General features: G+C 39.1%; 1 protein-coding gene across 1 annotated transcript in view; it reads left to right on the plus strand.

The window, feature by feature from the left end:
• The window catches only part of PIGN (phosphatidylinositol glycan anchor biosynthesis class N), a 100040-nt gene that overhangs the window by 71052 nt on the left and 10678 nt on the right, over window positions 1-18310 (plus strand). The window contains 7 exon segments of the mRNA XM_030970994.1: window positions 2968-3076; window positions 6571-6673; window positions 9016-9118; window positions 11215-11301; window positions 14009-14064; window positions 14542-14617; window positions 15902-15975. Of these exon segments, the coding sequence (XP_030826854.1) occupies window positions 2968-3076; window positions 6571-6673; window positions 9016-9118; window positions 11215-11301; window positions 14009-14064; window positions 14542-14617; window positions 15902-15975 (608 nt within the window).

Consider the following 18310-nt stretch of genomic DNA (forward strand, 5'->3'; position numbering starts at 1 on the left):
AGTATACAGTTGGCAATGGCTTTCTTGCTGGAATGCCTGAAAAAAAGCTTTCACTGGGTGTGGAAGTGAGGGAGCAGCCCAGTAGGTGGCTGGCCAGCCTCAACTCACCACACAACTGCTGCAGCATCTCATGATGGTGAAGAAACTGGTCCATAGTAAAAAAGTTATGCCAGACTATTCTTGAGCAAACGTAGAGAATCAGGAAATCCACACACAGAGTGATACTTAATTAGAGGAAAATGTTCTGCCTGTTATTCCTGAGGTAACATCTTCATTTTCCTCCCAACTTTTGAGAAGATCATTAAGTTCCTCAAATTGCCTCTTAATCAGGAGATATTTTACAATAGTGACATCTAACTACTAGTCTCTATTAGACTTTTGTTTCAGTACCTTAATTGGGAATGGACAATATGGGATCCACCATTCACATTTTGGGTAAGGAAAAGATTGGGAGATGAGATTATTCAGATGTAGAAGGATAAAAGGACATTACAGAGGCATTCTATATGTTTCTAAATAAATATCTTGTTTTGAGGTTAGGTTACATTTAGTTGCTTCAAAAAGTACAGGAATACAAAAGGAGAATGCTTGTCAGAATACTGGTATTTCTGGTCAATGAAATTCCCTAATTCTGCTGTTATATTTTCCTTTGAGTTGGACTTGCCAGTGGGAACAGGAAGGGGTAATCTTCAAAAATGCTCATTTTGAGATCCTGAATTTTGATTACAGCTCCCAGACAGTTTTAAAGGTGAGATTAATCCCCTAGTCAGGGGAAAATACCTATTTTGCTATGACAAATGATGATCAGGCCACTGGCATTCAAATAGATAAGCACACTCAATCAGATTCCTGCTCTGCATCTGACAAGGGATTTATTAGAAGCAGGTTTTGCAGGTTCCCCATAAGTGGTGTTGGGAAGCAGTCATCAAAGCTTATGCCTTCCTCTGATAATGCTGTTACTTAATGTTTGGGGTCACTGATGAATTAAACCTAAGCCAACCTAAACAATTCTTTGATTCTGTGATCTCTGAGAGGTCATTAAGGCTTCAGTAATGATAAAACCAGGAGTCATTCATAATCCATCAGCTAGACTGCTGCAGTGCTTATGGTATAACTTAATTTTTGCTGGAGAGAGCACCAGTTTCTCTTTGCCATCTGCTTCATAGGTGTTGTCCAGTTTTTGCCACGCTACTGAAAATTTGCTATTTTCATTGGCTGATAATGTGGGACCAAGTTATTATTGCCAGGATGCTTGGACTTCATGTGTGTCCAAGGTGGTCAGTTTATTAGTTTCCTCCTCTCAATTAGAATTACAGAATAATTTTGGTTGGAAAAGACTTGTAAGATCAAGTCCAGCCATTAACCTAACACTGCCCAGATCACCACTAAACCATGTTCCTAAGTGCAACATCTACATGCTGTTTAAAATAGAAGTGAACAGTAGGAATCCACGTCATTCTGGTGGAAGCAGGGGACAGGAAGGGTGTTTTCAACCAGGGGACAGGAAGGGTGTTTTACTGGTTCTCCTGCCATTCTCCCTATGGGTCCTTACAATGTTTGATGCTTAGAGCTCCCAGCCAGAGCTGGCTGTGTTGGGACTGAAGGTGTCACCCTTGGTTTCTTCTTTGTAGCTGTATGACCTGCAGGTATGGGTATCTGAGACCTGCTCTTAAGTTGTTCAGGAATTATCTCTGAACATCAGAGAGGGTTGTGAAGGATGAAAGGAGACAGATTCTTAGCTTAGCTCAGTTTGCCTCTCCAATTTACTTCTGCTCAGTTCTGCAGTCCTGGAGGTGTTGGTGAAAGCCAAGACCAGTTTGAACATTACTTAAAATGTGAACATGGATTCTCAAAAGCACCAGCTGAGCCCTTCCCTGGACACTGGCATAGATTTAGCAGTAGTTCCTTGTGCTTATTAATGTTCCCAGGCCATCACAAGTCTTCCAAGGCACAGGATATATTACGGAGTGTAACACAAAGTCAGTGCAAAGTGACTTCACTAGTGTCTAGGGGATATCAGAGGAATTACCAGAGCTCATGACACCAAACAGAACTTGATAAGATATGTCAAAGGGCCTGAATACAGCAAAAGTGTCCAAAATAAACATCAGAGGTCTAAAATTCCCTGCGCTTTTGGATGCCTAAAGTTTTGACCTTGTTTATTGATGTCACAGAGAAATACAAGGTACATGTTCTTGTGGCCTGAAATTAAATAGAAGCAGCAGATACTGAGCACCTGTGAAACATGTCAAAAAAGAATGCTGGTGCTAAATGTATCGTCTGGGCTGATCCCAGCAGGTATCACTGCAGTCTAGCAGGGAAATAGCAGCTATTCATATGGTACAAAGTGTGTCTCTTGAATTAGTCAAAGAAAAAACCTCTCCAACTTTTCTGCTTCTGCGAGGCTGAGGGCTCTGCTTGAGGTGGTTCAGTCAATTCAGTTGGGGAGCAAAAAACCCAACAGCTTCTTTCTGTCTCTTAAAAGCCACCTCCAATTTGTTCTGCTGCTGCTTCTCTTCTTCCAGGAGCCTTCCCCTTCTCCCTGTACCTGATTCTGCAGCAAAGCCAAAGGCTCTGCTTGTTCTTTGTGGCTGCTGTTTGAGGACAGGTACCCCTTGAAGGACTGGGGGCGTGTGTTTTCTGTGATTTGCAGGAGTGTTTAAATAGTTACTCTTGACAAAGAGCATAGCATGTCAAATCAGTAGTCCAGGTCACTTGTGTATACTATTCTAAAATAGCACAAATAAATAACAAGAATGCTAATAAAAAGTAATCTAGATGGAAGTTTGAAAAAAACAGTAATGGTAGGTTATAAAAAGTTATACATTTCAACACTGTCTTTGACTTCCTGTTCTTATGGTGATTCAAATGAGCTGTTTAGGCAACTCTAAAGCATATCTACATATTTAGGATGGCAGAGATCCATACACTAATTTTGTGTTTCTTTGCCCAATTTCTTCTTTCTAGATCTTCAGTGTTGCACTTTCGACATATGTTGTGGGCAGTACCCATAACAGTCTTAAGATCAAACAGGGATTACCTGTAATGAATCAAATTATTAGCTGGATGACACTAGGTAAGAAAATCTTCCCTCTCCAACTTCTATGCTGGCAGTTTGTGGAGTCTGGGATTGGGTGGGGGATGATGTCACTTTCTCATTAACAACTTCTTTTCCTTTATCCGACTGCTGGTAGTTCTTCTGTATGTTTGCTCTCCTAAGTGAGTTTTTTGAGATGTGTTAGTCTTCTAAGATATTATTCCTTTGTAAGTTTGTGATAAAATGCAAATATCTTTGATTTACAAATAACTTTATCTTTTGAGTGTTCTGAATATTTTGAAGACCTCTTTTAGGGATATAATGGTATAAATTCCCTTTTAATTTCACTTGGAGCTGGATATGGGTGATCTGAGATGTTCTGCCATCAATCCAGTTGAAGACAGGGAAATGGCCAAAGGTTGTTGCTGTAATTCCATGTAAACTTGAAGCTGCAGCAGATGGCAGTGACTCTTGTGGAAGTGATTTTGAGAGCTGCTTTGCAAAATACCTGTGAAATAATGATGGTGTATGTTTGATATCTGTTAGTATCTAATTATTAAAGAAAAAAGCAATTTGCAAGTCTATGAATTTTTCACTACTCAAAAATCTTAGTATGATTAAACAGAGCAAATGGAATTGTTACTGGACTTCTGGAATACAATGAATCAACACCTTTCATATTTCAGTTATAAAATATTTTCTATAGGGTTCCATTAGAAATTGCTAAGCATTGTTTATCCCCGAGTGATCTGAAATGTGGGATTTGTTTTAGAGTTAAGCATATCCCATATAAAGTTGGATAGCAGCTTTTTGCTACAAGTCAAGATCAGGAATTTAAATATAACACAATGAAAGCCCATGCTACCTACTTGCTGGTTGTCTTGTACATTCCTGTACTGGTGACATTGTTTTAACTTAAGCAGATCTTGTCACTTTTAGCAATCCTGCTTCTGTTTGAGCAAATGGATTCAAGATTAAGTTCAGTGATTGGGATCAGTGTGTGTGAGCAATGCTTTCTTAGTAATGCATTTTTCTTTGGAGCATTTTCCTTTCCATCATGCTCTCCTAACTCTTTGTAGCCTGCTAAAGCTAAATGGGGATCTCTGTGTGGATGAATTTCTTGCAGTTGTAAAGTCAATGAAATCGATGAAGTCCTGCTTGGCTTACTGGAGCAGGAGTTGAGTGTAAAGGTTATATTTCTCTCCTGTGTAAGGATGAAAGAGAAACATTTTTCATCTAAGAGATGATTCAGGCAGTCAAAGAGGTTTAGAGTTATGAGGAAAAAGTATATTAGAAATTCTCTTTGTTGGGGGTGATGATAAAAATAAAGCTAACGGTGAAGTAAACTGTAGGTACTCAAAATGTCTTCTTGCTGCCACAGTAGTATTGAATATTTTAGCAAAGTCTTTCAGACTGGAAGTAATCATTCTAAGTGAATATGATATACAAGATAGGAGCTTTATGTACTTGCGGAAATTGCTTTCCATAATTAAACACAGAATAAGCAGGTAAAACACTAAGGCATCCAACATGTCCTCAGTACGCCTCTTGGAGAGAAATGCCTTGTCATTACCATAACTAGCACCTGCCTTGTTGCCAGTGTGTACCACAAATGGGATACCATAAGAATTAAGGTACCAAACTCTTCTGTAGCTTTTCCAAGGTTGGTGGGATTAGAGGTGGTCTAACTCCTCTTTGTCTTTTTGCATAGTTGTGGAAGAATGGCACAATCTTTCTTTTTGCATCTCTGTGTATTTATAGAACGAGAAACACACAGTTAACAGTATTTGTTCATAATGATACTGTTTTATTATGGCGTCACGATAATATTAGTACTTCAGAAGTTTTCTAGGGAATTTTTCCCCCTTCTCAGCTGTTTATCCTGATAAATATGAAGCCTAACTGTTTAAATTTTAACTTTGACCTACTTTTTTTTCTTTTTACTCTTTTTTTTGAGAAAGACTGGTGTTTGAGGAACCAGGCAAATGAATTAGTGATGGCTGGGTTCCTGCAGGCCTGTGTCCAAGTGACTTTAGCTGTAACACTGTGTGGTTCATACAGTGTACTTAACTGCAACCATAGAGGCAAAACCAGGAGGTGTAACATTAATTCAAGGGCTTCCCATGTTCTTCAGAACCTTCTTAATATTAGCAGACAGTTCTAAATGAATGTATATTATGTCTTAAAATTTTTATCTGTGGGAATTTAGCATAGCAACTTGCTAAATTTTGAGGAATTTGATGTCAACTGTGTGCAGGAGTCGTATACAGAGGTTTGTGTAGGTCAGCCAGAAACCTACAGGTCTTTTTATGATTAATATCTGATATATTGCATCAGAGGTGGAAGAGAAAGACTAATAATCACCTACTAGCCACTCATCTGTTCTCATCTATGATTGCACTCAGAGTGATACACATCTGATATGTTCAGTGTCATTCACAGAGGCCAGTTGCCATGCTGAATTTTATTTCCAGCTGTTCTGACTTTCATTGAGGTCCCTGGAGTTCCTTCTTGAATTGGGCCTTTTTGGAGCCCCTTGAAGTCACTTATTCTGTAATTGTAGCTGTGGCCAAGGCTGAAAGCCAGGGAAGAAAACATACTGATCCACAGGACTTAGAAATCTCCTCACCTTTCTTTCATGGATATGTTCACTATAGATACTAATGGATACAATGTTGATAGTCACAAGGGAGTACTTTCCATGTCTTTTGTGTTCCTTGGAGTGATTATTAATTTTGACTTACTGTTGATGCAACCTTTGAATGATTCAGTAATGTCAAGTTCCTATACTGAAATGAAGAATCACATGAATATTATTTGTCAGCATACTTTTGTTATAAACATGGAGTTTTTATATTTAAAAAAAGGGTTTAAAGATTACATCACAGCAGTGCTTGTCTTTCTCCCTTTCCCTTCTTCAAGCACTGGCCATCTTTCCTGTTTTTCTACCTCTTTACTCACTTTTGCAGTAGACCAGTTCCCAATCTAATTACAAAAGACAGAAGGCCAGGTCAAATGGGGCTCTGAGCAACCTGGTCCTAGTGGAAGGTGTCCCTGCCCATGGCAGGGGGTTTGGAACTAGGTGATATTTAAGGTTCCTTCCAACCCAAGCCTTTCTATGGCTCTAATCCAGTGGAGCAGTGGCTTTGTCACTGCAGTTTTTGACCTGCCAGAGGTCCTCAGGGCCTTGGTAATTGGTTATCAGAGTAGTATTAAGTAGTCAAGTTTGATTGGATTTTAGGGTAGTGCTTCTGCGTCACCTAAAAACTTATTAACATCAGTTCATGAGAAATTATAAAGGCTATGACGTGGAAAGACAGGGAATTAAAATTATACAGAACTGAAATTACTTTTGATTAATGTGAAACATTCCAAATATTTTATTCTCTTTAGCGAAAGTAACTCCTAAAAATAGAGGGTCATATCTGTATTGAATTTCTGTAGATAACTTTCCTCAAATCTTGACATATTATCTTGTTACTGAGGATGAAATGTTTTGCACGTTGTGACTGATGTATCTCTTCTTATTGCAGTTTTTTCCCCAGCGTTGCTGCTACTGAGCCCCACGTTTCTCTTTGAGAGACTGTTCAGCATATTGCTCTCCCTGATGTCCACCTACCTGCTCCTCAGCACAGGGTACTTCATTCTCACTCTATTTCAGTTGGTTTTACATATGAAAATCCAGGACTATATGTGAAACTGCTTCATCTCATGCACATTTCTGTTAAAGGTGTAACATGTGCTTTCAGCATTTATCTCCTTGTTTATTTTACTAAATAAAATTTCAGGGGAACTTTCATGTTCTTCCTTGTATTATAAATACAGTTTGTTGACATTCCTTTCAACTAGACAAGGCAGCGGCTGGAAGGGTGTGTGTTCAAACAATCTTGCACCAAAATAAGAAAGTCTGGTTTAGTTTATGCCTTTTGTTGTTTTGATGTGTGCTTTTCTGCTCACAAACAAAAGGAAATAGCATCTCTCCCAGCTGCTTAGCACTGGTATCTAGTTATGGCTTAAATGATGTGTGCCAGGAAACAGGTAGTCCTAAAATGAGGGAAAATTGCATTCTGAGATATTTTTGTGGAAGTAATTTTTTTTTCAAAGGGATATTGTTTCCCATAAAGACTAGACCTTGCTTCTTTTTGGATAAAAATCAGTTCCTCTGCTGTTTTAAATGAAGAAAACACTATGTCAGCCAGCCCTTTCTTTTTTCTCAGACGTGGTAGCTATTAAGAACATAATTAATGGGGGAGTATAGGAACTGTTCTTTCTGCCTCCCCTCCCACTTATCCTCTGGATTTAATTACACTGGAAAATTAAGTGGAATAAAACATCTTGCAGCAGACATTTTGCAATAGCTGCCTCCTGTGGATACTCTCATTTTAGTTGAAGCATCTTCTTTTTTTTTTTTTCTTCCCCAGTCTTCTGCCTCCCCTTCCTCCCACTTCCCCATTAAGATTTTGATCCTAATGTTACTCCTGACTGCACACACATTCTTACACTCAACCTTCTCAGCCTGTGCTGGCTACGGTATAAAGCAGGAATGTTGTTCTCTCTGAGGCTGGCAATCTCCCTCTTTGTATTTTGGCCCTGCACCAGACCACGTAAATGCTGACAGCTCTCTGCTGCCTTCCTACAATGTCCAAATAGATGAAAAAATTTTGGAATGATTCTTAAAAGAGAAAACAAAACCCAAGGCTCTGGTGCCAAAAGTGTCCATTGTTTCTCTCCTCAGTGCACTCTTGTATCATGTACTGATAACCCAGCACATTGCCTGGGTAATTGCAGCACCTCTCTAGGGGTGGTTAAGTGGAAACACGGAAGCCAGCCCAAGAGCATGGTTGCATGCAACCACTTGTCACCAACACTGTTGAAGGAATTTAATCTGAAGGCAAGTATAGACCATTATACGGGCTGTAGTGTTTCTATTGCTGACAGCATAACTGTTTCATCTTCATGTTTAGCTGCCTGTGGTTCTGATAATTAAAGTGGAAATGTCTATTCAAAATTATTTGTTCTAGTTTGAAATTGTTTTGTAGCCCAACAGAAACAATACCAAGACCACAGTGATTGCGGTGACTGCAGTGATTTCCTTATTTTTTAGACAGATATTTGTCTAAGAAGGAAAAAATAAAAAGGGAACCATTTACAGTCTTGTCAGTATCAGTATTATAATTTTATCCTGAAAGAAAAAAGCCTGGGAGGGACCATGAAGTGCAACTGGAGAAACTAAATGTTATCCAATTTCAGTTTACACCCTTATGTTATCTGGGGGTATTAATCTCTCTCATAAATACACTCTTACTTTGGAATTTGAGTGCTGTAGGAGTCAGAGGTACCCAGAGATTGGGGGTGTATCTAGAACAGCTTAGTGGCCATGATGTGCGACTTGATGCTGCTATTGTGAAGGATTGGAATACAGTGAAGAAAAGAGCATTTCACTGCAGTGAAATGTAATGCTCCTTTTATTATACAGATGTGTTTTTCCTTAGAACAAAACTGAGATCCCCATAATGAGTTTGTGTGATTAGGTCCTAAAGAGACACAATCTCTAGCTGCTGTTTAAGTTGAGCTGTAACCCCTCAGTTCCACGTAGTTCTCATTGAGAAATGTTCCATTTTGCAGAAAATTAATGTCAAATAGGTTTAGTTTTTTCCTATTTCTTTTAACCTTATTCCAGTTTTGTTAAAATTAAAAAAGGCATTCATCCAACATTGTGGCAGCCATTGAACAAAAAAATGCAAAGCATGACAAAGCTGAAGCAAACTCTGTTTCTCCTACTTTTGCCATTTAACTACTTTATGACTTTAAAATTCAACCAATTGTGGGTATTTGGAAATGGGGAAAGAAGGGGGAGGATGCCACTAAGTCTTGGTATATTCTTTGTGTGAAGAAAAAAAGAAAAGAAACATGTCAGCATTTGATGTTAATTAGTTGTCAGTAACTGCACTTACTATGATTATTACATTACTTTTCAGATATGAAGCTCTCTTTCCACTGGCACTGTTTGGTTTGATGTTTGTTTGGATAAATATGGAACAAGAAGCACTGCAGCACTATGGTCTTTCTCTCAAACCAAAGGTAACAGCTCTTGACAGATATATCAATGTAATTAACAGCTTTAGCTGGGTTTTTTGGAGGATGTAATAAATATTCTGAGTGGTTTTCAGAGAGCAACACTTTGTGTTTCTTTTCAGTTTGGGAAGTCAGTATTAGCTGTATCATGAACTAGGAATATGACTTTGGAAGTAAGATTTGTAATTCCTGTTATGGAAGATACTGCACATCAGAGCCATTTCTAGAAATGCAGGCAAACAGTCTGACTCAGTAAGACACAGTGGTATGGTCTGACGGCTACAGAGCTGTCTCTGTCAAGTGTCGCATAAGGTGCAGTAAGTCTTCAGAGGAAGTACAGTGTCACTGTACTTTTTTTGGTCTGATCACAGACTCACGAGTGAGAGGCTGAAATTATTTGATTTCTGAAGAGACCTTAGGAGATATTAGCAATCTTAATTTGACGTTGTCCAAGGATAGAAACTTATTTCTGTTTAGACTGACAAGTAACTGGAGACCAACTTGGAACTAGCACCTTCTCAGATTTGCCTGGAGGAGAAAAGGGAGTTTGTAATCAATGCAAATTCTTCCATCTTAAAATTTAGTATATTGTCAACAATTTGCAAATGCCATGCTGTTCACACTGCAACTTAGCTCTTAGGTTAGGTGTGGGGTTGAGCAAACTGGGGCTGTGCCACTGTTTTGGTCAGATCCAAAGTGCCAGTTAGAGTGGTTTGGGTCCTTGGAGCCAGGTGGGTGGGTGTGCACCACAGCTCTCCCTGGCTTCTCCCAGGTGAGCCCTCCTGGCTACACATGCATGGGAGTGGCCAGAGTCACTTGAAGAGAAGTGTTGGTACACATCTTTCCTTCCTTTTCCAGCTCATAATAATTAGGAAAAAGTCCTGGAAGTTGAAACCTGAGCCAAGACAGTCACCAGAGCGAACCTGACATTTGCTGTGGTTTTGTGGCGCTCCCACAATGAAGACAGTTTTGAAATTTGACAGAGTAGGATTTACCAATTCAAGGCTAAAAAACAAAAATAAAACCAGGAATCATTTTCTATTTATGCTACCTTTACTTATGATAATTTGTGTAATTGTGTTTTGTAGCATCTTAAGCAACAGGGATGTAATCTGAATATTACAATTAGTGTGATGCCACAATTGCGACTGAAGGTGTTTAGCGTCTGTGGGATGTATTTTTTCTTCCACTATAAAACCCACTCTAACTTTTGCATCTTGTTACAAGCATCTGTGATGCTTGCCTGTCTGCTGTTAGTCTGTTGTTCTCTTCATTGTAAAATAAACTTCTATTAAAGTAGTATTAAACAGTGATGAACACTTTACTAATCAAATGCAAATGAAAAGAACATAGGTAGGCTGTAATTATGTTTTCAGTTGTCACTCACTGTTTGTCAACAATTACTTGAACCTTGTGGTTTCAAGTGAAAGGAACAATAATGTTTGCCCCAGAAGATATCATCCCTAGAATGCCTGTTAATATATGCTGCAAGTAAATCTTGTATTAGAGAATGCAGCTCAATTCTCTGATGAGAGATTATTTTAAATTAAAATATTATCAGTCTTGCATGTCTATTACTTGATTTTTTTTCCAATGTGAAGGAGTTCACTGACCTCTTAAATTCCATGAAGATAATTTCTCTTTAAGTCAAGTGGTATTGTGATGACGACTGAGTAAAGGAGATGGAGAGTATTTTACTATTTCACTCACAAAATAAGTCAAATGAGGATAATTGCAGTCTTTTATTTCTGAGGATCTTTATCCATATGCTCATGTGAGCAGTAGAAGTGTATGTGTGTAGGAGGAATAATTCTGATGAAAAAAGATGGTTATAAGTCTAAGGCATAGAAGTTCATTTTTAGTGTAGATAACAGTGGAAGCTTTGCTGTTCATTTGATCATCTCACTTGTACAGTCTTTCTCGCAGATTCATTAATTCATTAAAATATAATGAAAACATGGGAAATGTTTGCAGTCCTTATTATAATACTCTAATAACAGGCAATAGGGAAGTAGGTTTCATTCATTTCAGTAAAAATACAGTGGCTCTGTCAAAGTCCATTAGTTCATATTTGGTGTTGATTCCTTCTGCTGTCTTTCCAGCTTGCTGTTTTCAACTTCACCTGTACTATGGATATAACTCAGTTCCGACAGCTCCACCTGGATGATGTCCGGAGGTCCTTCTTCTTTGTATCCTTTGGTTGGTTGCTGCACTCCAGGGCAAAAAAAGGGTTTGTTTCAAAAGGACATGCAGTCAAAATTTGTAGCCTGGTACTCACGAAGAACAGGAGCTGGTAAAGGTGATTTGACTCATATCGCACAAAAGGCATGGTCTTGTACATTATGCATTTTATCAAGTAGTTAAAAATGCAGTTTTAGAATCTGGCTCTTTGCCCACTTTTGGCCATTGCAGCTAGGTAAATTTTCTTCTGAGGAGTTCTGTTTTCAATTTGGTTTTGTTTGATTTCACTTTGGCTGGAGGGAATTTGCTCACCTTCACAAATCAGTTGAAATAGGTGATATTAAAGTTATGCTCATTTTTAGAGTGTGGCAGTGTGTTAGGAAGCAGATGTTAGGTAGCAGGCAGATGAAGCAAGAAGGAAAGTTCCTGCAGGCTCATAGTGAAATATGTTCCCAGAATCTGGCCTAGAATTATTTGTATCTTAAGTGATTTCTACTGTTAGAAATTACATGGTCTTAGGAGGGAAGAGCTGTTTGTTCACTAATGTAGCAGTTAGTTTGTGTTCCTGTAACTGCTACTGCAGCTGATTTTTTTTTAAATATTGTACATTGATAGCATTGTCATTTTTCTCTTTCATTGTGGGACTGCAATTAAGTGAGAGCTATTTGGTAGCAAGGAGCATTTGATGGGCAAATGGGAGAGAAATTGAGCTAGTCTAGAACACAGGGGGGTTCCATGCAGGTGAGTTACTGTATCTGGGGACGGAGTTGTCTCAGTACTGGTTCCTACAAAACCGCCTTTGTAGTTTGTCAGATAACCAGATCTGAGAGGGTGGGTCACAGTCACAGAGTCCACACTTTTGGCATTTGGAACTGTGTTGTTGGACATTAAGAACCTGTAGTAGAGAAAGTGTAACAGATACCAATTTAGAAGGTAGATTAATGCTAAGAAAGAAGGCAAAATTATTTGCTAGGTGTTTGATGTTTGTCTTTGCTTTATACTTTATACTATATGCTTTTTAGTATACCTAAAAAGAGCTGAGACCTTGCCATTAATGCATCAATTTCGTTTGCTATTGTAACAAAAAATATGCTAACTTCAGTAAAGCTACCGCTGTCAGTTGCTAAATACTAGTAAAAATAAATCAACTAATCCAACTGTATTTTTTAAAGCTCCAGCATAGTACATCTTTAACACTGGAATGTAGCTATGCTGGTTTTGGCTAGAGTTAATTTCCTTCATGGTAGCTAGTGTGAGGCTATGTTTTGCATTTGTGATGGCAGCAATGTTGATAGTTCAGTGCTTGCACAGAGTCAAGGCCTTTTCTGTCCTCACACTGCCCCATAAGTGAGCACTACTTTAAAACACTCGAATGTGCTTTACTCAGCTCCTGAAAAAACAACCAATTTTCAGATCTCCTTTGTCTGCTCAAAACATGTTATGTCTTTTTTTAAATTTAGATGCTGTTTAATGTTTAGAAATAGTGGTATTAGAGGAGAAATCTTTTCTGCTAGAGCAGTCCTACTGCAGCTATGACCCTGTGAACTGTGTGCCTTAAGGTTGTCCCAAAGCTCCTGTATGGGGCCCAGTGGCTGGCATCTGCTGAGAAATCAGAGTCTGGTCTTTGAGGAAAAGATTTAGATTGCTTATGCTTAGCATTTTGATTAGACCTATGTGTTACTGGTATTTTCTTGTTTGTTTTGTTGCAGACCTGCTCTTATAAATCTCAACCGGCAGAACTGTGCTAGTTTGTTAGACTGCTGTGTTACTAAACTTGAAATTATGTGATACTCTTGGGAAGCCTGATTTCTCCAATTATGCTGACCTAATCCTTCCAAAATATTGCATGCAGAATCCCAACTATTCTACTGAACAGTTGGTAACAAATTGTTTATGGAGAGACTTAAATGACCCAGTGCAGGAGCTATAACAGGAGCAAAAGTACCAGAGGGAGCTCTGGCAACAGCAGCCCATCGTCACTGACTTATGACCCTCTGCCTCATGCAGAACAAGTTAAAAACCATTCTTCAGCTGAAGCCATGTGAGCTATTATGGGCTCCAATGAGCTCAGGAGCAAGAAAAATACCTTTTATGGGCTCATGTAGTCACAAGTATTGTATCTAGATGAAAAAGGTAGGGTTTATCAAAAAGCTCCTAGCTGTACAGAGACTGCTGGAGTCATCCTCCCTCAAGTGAGGAAGAAAATGGAAGTCCCATATTGCCATGGGTAGACTCAGCATAATCTTTTGACAAAAGAAATCTATAGTAAGGATAGCATAGGAACTTCTAGCCTTTTTTAAGAGCCATGGTCAGTTCCTCAATAAAGCCATCTCTTTTGGTGTGCAGAACACATGCCTGTGTCATTACTTTCTGCAAAAGCACGTGTTTGAATGCATTGCTGGGTCTGTGGTCCAGGGATGTTCCTATCTTGCTAGGCAGAGACCCAAAAAGCCAGCTGCAGCTTTCTTGCAAGGGCCTCAAGACAGGCTCTAAAACCTTACCTGGGCAGTGTGTGTCTTTTGAAATTTGTATAGTTGTGTGTGAAATCTAGGGTAGAGCTAGAAAATACTTTGGATTTCTTAATGCGCTGTAAACCTGTAACAGTGGATCACCTTCTTGTGGCTTCATGATAAATTTTGGAAGTAAATTGGAATGAAGGAGGAGAAATGTGGGTTTTATTTTTTTATTTAGTGTATTTTCCTTAAATACATCTAGGTTTTCTTCATAGTGACAGCCTTTTTTGGCACTGGAAACATAGCTTCTATTAACAGGTAAATTTAATTCATTTGTTTGAGACACAGAGTACAAAAAATTCTTCCTGCAGTTGACGTACTAAATGTAAATCTAGTTAACAAAATCAGGGCAGCAGAATCAAAGCAGTAATCAGTGGAGAGATAACAATTTATTTTGTTTCTGTTCTCTGTAATATCTACCCTAAGAGCCTGAGCTGCTTGGTTGTGAGGCTGTCTCAATTCCATTAGATGTTATCAAGATGAGCAGAGAGAGCTTGGTGGCCCACAAACAGCATGGCACCTTGAAAAACACAATCAGAGAGAAATTGTAGAGAAAGACAGGTGAGGTTGGCAGTCCCTGCTGATTTAATATTTCATCAAGAGAAGATAAAATTGGAAGCCTTGTTTAAAAATGCATATACAACCCAGTGTGTTACAGGGTAATTAAAGGCTGGGGTTTTTTAAATGGAAGGTGCCATTTCAAAGATATGTAATGTCTTTTTCATGTTTCTCTAGTTTTGATCCTGCTTCTGTCTATTGTTTCTTGACTGTGTTCAGTCCCTTCATGATGGGAGGCTTGCTTTTACTGAAGGTTAGTAATCTTAGCTTGGTGAGATTTTCTCAGAGAACTGTGGAATAAATAACGTATCACATACATGGTTGTTACTTTGCAATTCACAAAAGAACATATGTATATATATTTGAGCTTCGTTAGACTTCTTAACTGTGTGTGAAGCTTTCAGTCTTTGTAGTGTTTCTAGAGAGATCATTTTGTTTCCCAAAAGAAAAACTGAAGTGCAGGGAAGTGTTATTTAACAGCATTAGGTCAGTTTATTTTATTAAAATAGAAATTTCAAATATTGAAAGTACTTCAATAATTTTTAAAGTTTTAGGCTTTTCCTGTAGTATAATACCAACAGAAATGTTGAGGATATATATAATTAGCTCTATCTATATTACATTAAATAGAGGTATTTAATGTTCTACTGATTAGGTTATGATTTTACACTGGCCATTATTTTCTGTATTTTTTTAATAGTCTGTCAGAGCTTGGATTGCCCTTCTGGTTTGCAGGCAAGGTGTGGTAGCTGTTTTCTAGTATTTGAGTAAAGGATCTGCCAGAGGGGGTGAAGTGGGACACTGAATCTATTTGTTATTACCAAAATAAGCAGTCTTTTCTACCACTGCTTTTCTACTGCTTCTGTCCCAGAGGAAGCAGACTGAAGTTACAAGTACACTGCATGTTGTCCTACAGGACAGATCCTACACAGATCCATAGTGCAAACCTCCTGGATGCCAGTAGTCAGGTTTTATACACTGCTACCATAATGATTGCAAATCAACTTTGGAAAGAGCAAAAGGCAGCATTCATGTTTTCTAGTTTTTGTTCTTAATTTACTGGACCATTTACATTTACATGACTTGGCTCTGGAGGGGCAGTGTGACCCTTGCCTTATTGAATGCCTTCTGCATTCAGACTTTTTTTTTGTGATGAGATTGTCCTTTACACTTGAAACTCTGCAACCTGTCATGTGAGATGCTGGATCTGGATAGTTCTGTCTTCTAGCCTTGTTGAAGTATTTATCACTGGTGCTAAAATGGATAAATGAAGTGAGGATATGCTTTAATTATAGTTTTTGATATTACCTTGTGGCTTATTTCACTGCCATTCAGCTATGACCAGGGAAGGGGGTTTTTATTAATTAACTGAAAATGTTTCCTGCAAAATTATTTTCTACCCTGACTAGCCAATATTTTATTTTGTAACATACCCATTCTGTGATAATTTTAAAAACAGGAAAATATTTTCACAACCTGCCCAGGTTCTTTTTGTAAATATGACTATAAGCCAAAATGTGGCTTGTGTTTTGAACAGGTTGCAATCCCGTTTGTTCTGGTATCATGTGCTTTCGAAGCTGTTCAAGTCACAACACAGCTGTCTTCTAAGAGGTACATTACATGCTGTATTTCTGCATTAGTAAAGGTTTCAAATCTATTTTGGAGGAATTCAGAATTTTCAAATCTCAATGTAAATTTAAAAAAACCAACTATTAGATCTCATTGTTGCTTTTATTTGTTACTAGCGATTGGGGTTTTGTTCATTGATTTCTGCAAGTTCAGGGTTTTACCTTAGTGATAAATGAGTATAAATTGAAGTGTTGGCCTTGTCTGAAACAATCAGATATTAAATATTCTTTGTTGACAATACACAGAAAGACCCTTTTTCCTCCAAAATGTTAAAAATGAGCAGAATTTAAAGTCTGATTTTTACCTTATACTGCATCTTTGACTATTGCATAGTATTTTTTAAGTAGCCCATTTATAATTTAACCAATTTATAGCTTTGTAGCACTGACCTCACCACAAATAGCATTTAAAAAAAAGGCACTGGATGTCCTTGCATTGCAGTTCAGTGCTTCCCAGATGTGTTCAGTATTACATATTTTTTGCAGTAGGAGCAGATGGCTGCCAGTCCTTTCCCTATCTCTAAGGTCTATTCAGAGTATGGGTGCCCTGCCTCAGGGAGTGCTGTATCCAGACTTGAAACATGTTTTCCCTGTCTCAAAGCTTTTATTTTGTCAGCCCTGCTCACCCCATTCAGCAGACCCAGTGCACATGACTGAATCCTCCACTCATCGTGTGATATTATGGATGGTGCTGAGATGGAGGAGGTCCTGGTCAGCCGTGTGATTTTGTCACTGTGGGACGTTGTGTGGGTTGACCAGAAGTCCTGCTTGTGTGTGGCAGGAGGACTTCAGGGACTTTCTCCTTGCACATTGCTCAGCTGAGCATCAGGAAACTGCCCTGGCTTGTTGTGATGCCCTCTGCTTTTCTGTTTGCTTTCCTCCTGCCTGACCCTGCCTGTTGTCTCCTTGTACAACACCCCCCACTACCAAAGAGAGGTGGGGCAGCCCAAAATCTGACTCCCTGTTGGAGTGGTAGCATGACACTCCCCACCCCTTTCACCTGCTCTGCATTAGCTGTGTGCGCACCGTGCCTGCGTTGTCCTTGGACCCCCAAGGAAGGGCATTCATCCTCATCCCTAAGGCTTGTACAAGGGCAGGGCTGCACTGGGGACCTGGGGTTGCTCAGATGACCAGCTAGTGGTTTCCATTTCTAGGGCTCAAGCATCATAAAGGTCAGCATTTCCTAATTTGTGAATGCTTGCCTTGGCAGCACTGGTGATATTGCAAACTTTTATGGAATGTGCATCTGAGTGTGTGAGAGGGGAAATGATACTGCCTTCATAAACCAGGGGACACAAGTATTTCTGTGCCACTTTATGAGGCTGTGGCTGTAACTCTGTCTGGTGTTTGTGCCAGCTTCATTTAGCTGGGCTCAGGTAACAAATGCAGTGATAGTGCCACAGCATCCGCCTGGGAACAAGGCAGAAACCACAAGGCGCACCCAGGATCCCCGGAGGGGTTGTGCTCTGATTGTCAGCGCATCCTGAAGTCTGTGCTGCGCTTCTTACTGCTGCTGCTGCCCCTGCTAGATAAATTAAACCATCACTGGGAACAATCTTGTCTTTGCAGTGTATAAACATGCCCTGAAATTAGTCTTCTCCTTCAGTTGAGAAAGGCTTCCTGCAGTTCAGAAGGACAAAAAGTGGATTTTTGTGATTTGGACAAATTGTTCCTAAAGTCCCTGATTACAGACTTTTTTTTCATTTTTCTTTTTTTTCAGTGGGGAATATTCTGTCCCAATATCTTCTTGGAGCTTGCCTATAAAAAATATCCCTCTAGCTGAGTTCTTCCTAAGCACTATTATTGCAACATCCTGTCTATCTGAGCCATAGGTTAGCAGAGAGAAGCCCTTCCCTGTGTCTGAGATGCAGTTGGTTTGCTGCATCCTGATTTACTAATGAAGCACAACTGATGTAGGCAATATCAGCAAGTTCCTCATTTGGAGACATTGGTATGGCTATCTCCCCAGTACATGCTCATGCAATGCTACAGCAGGACATTGTCCAAAAAAAGCATTTGTAGTTTTATGATGGTAGTACTGATAAATTAGCTGTATTCTAGTTAAAGACTTTTGTTAATGGGTCAGCTGTTTGCAACATTACTTCAGTGTCATTAACTTAGAAACCAGTTTTAACCAGTTACAGCAATTGCTTTCATGCAATTTAGGATTTACATAGTTTCAGGAAAAGAAGATTAGGTTAATGGGGAGGAAAAAATAGCTCTGCCTCCTCCCTTCTGGTTCCTTTTACTAGCCTAAGCCTAACTTCCAGAAGTTAACTGCTACCTGTAAAGAGGCCCATGGTTTGGGAGCAGACCAC

This window comes from Camarhynchus parvulus, chromosome 2 (assembly GCF_901933205.1).
Source record: "Camarhynchus parvulus chromosome 2, STF_HiC, whole genome shotgun sequence".
Taxonomy (NCBI): domain Eukaryota; kingdom Metazoa; phylum Chordata; class Aves; order Passeriformes; family Thraupidae; genus Camarhynchus; species Camarhynchus parvulus.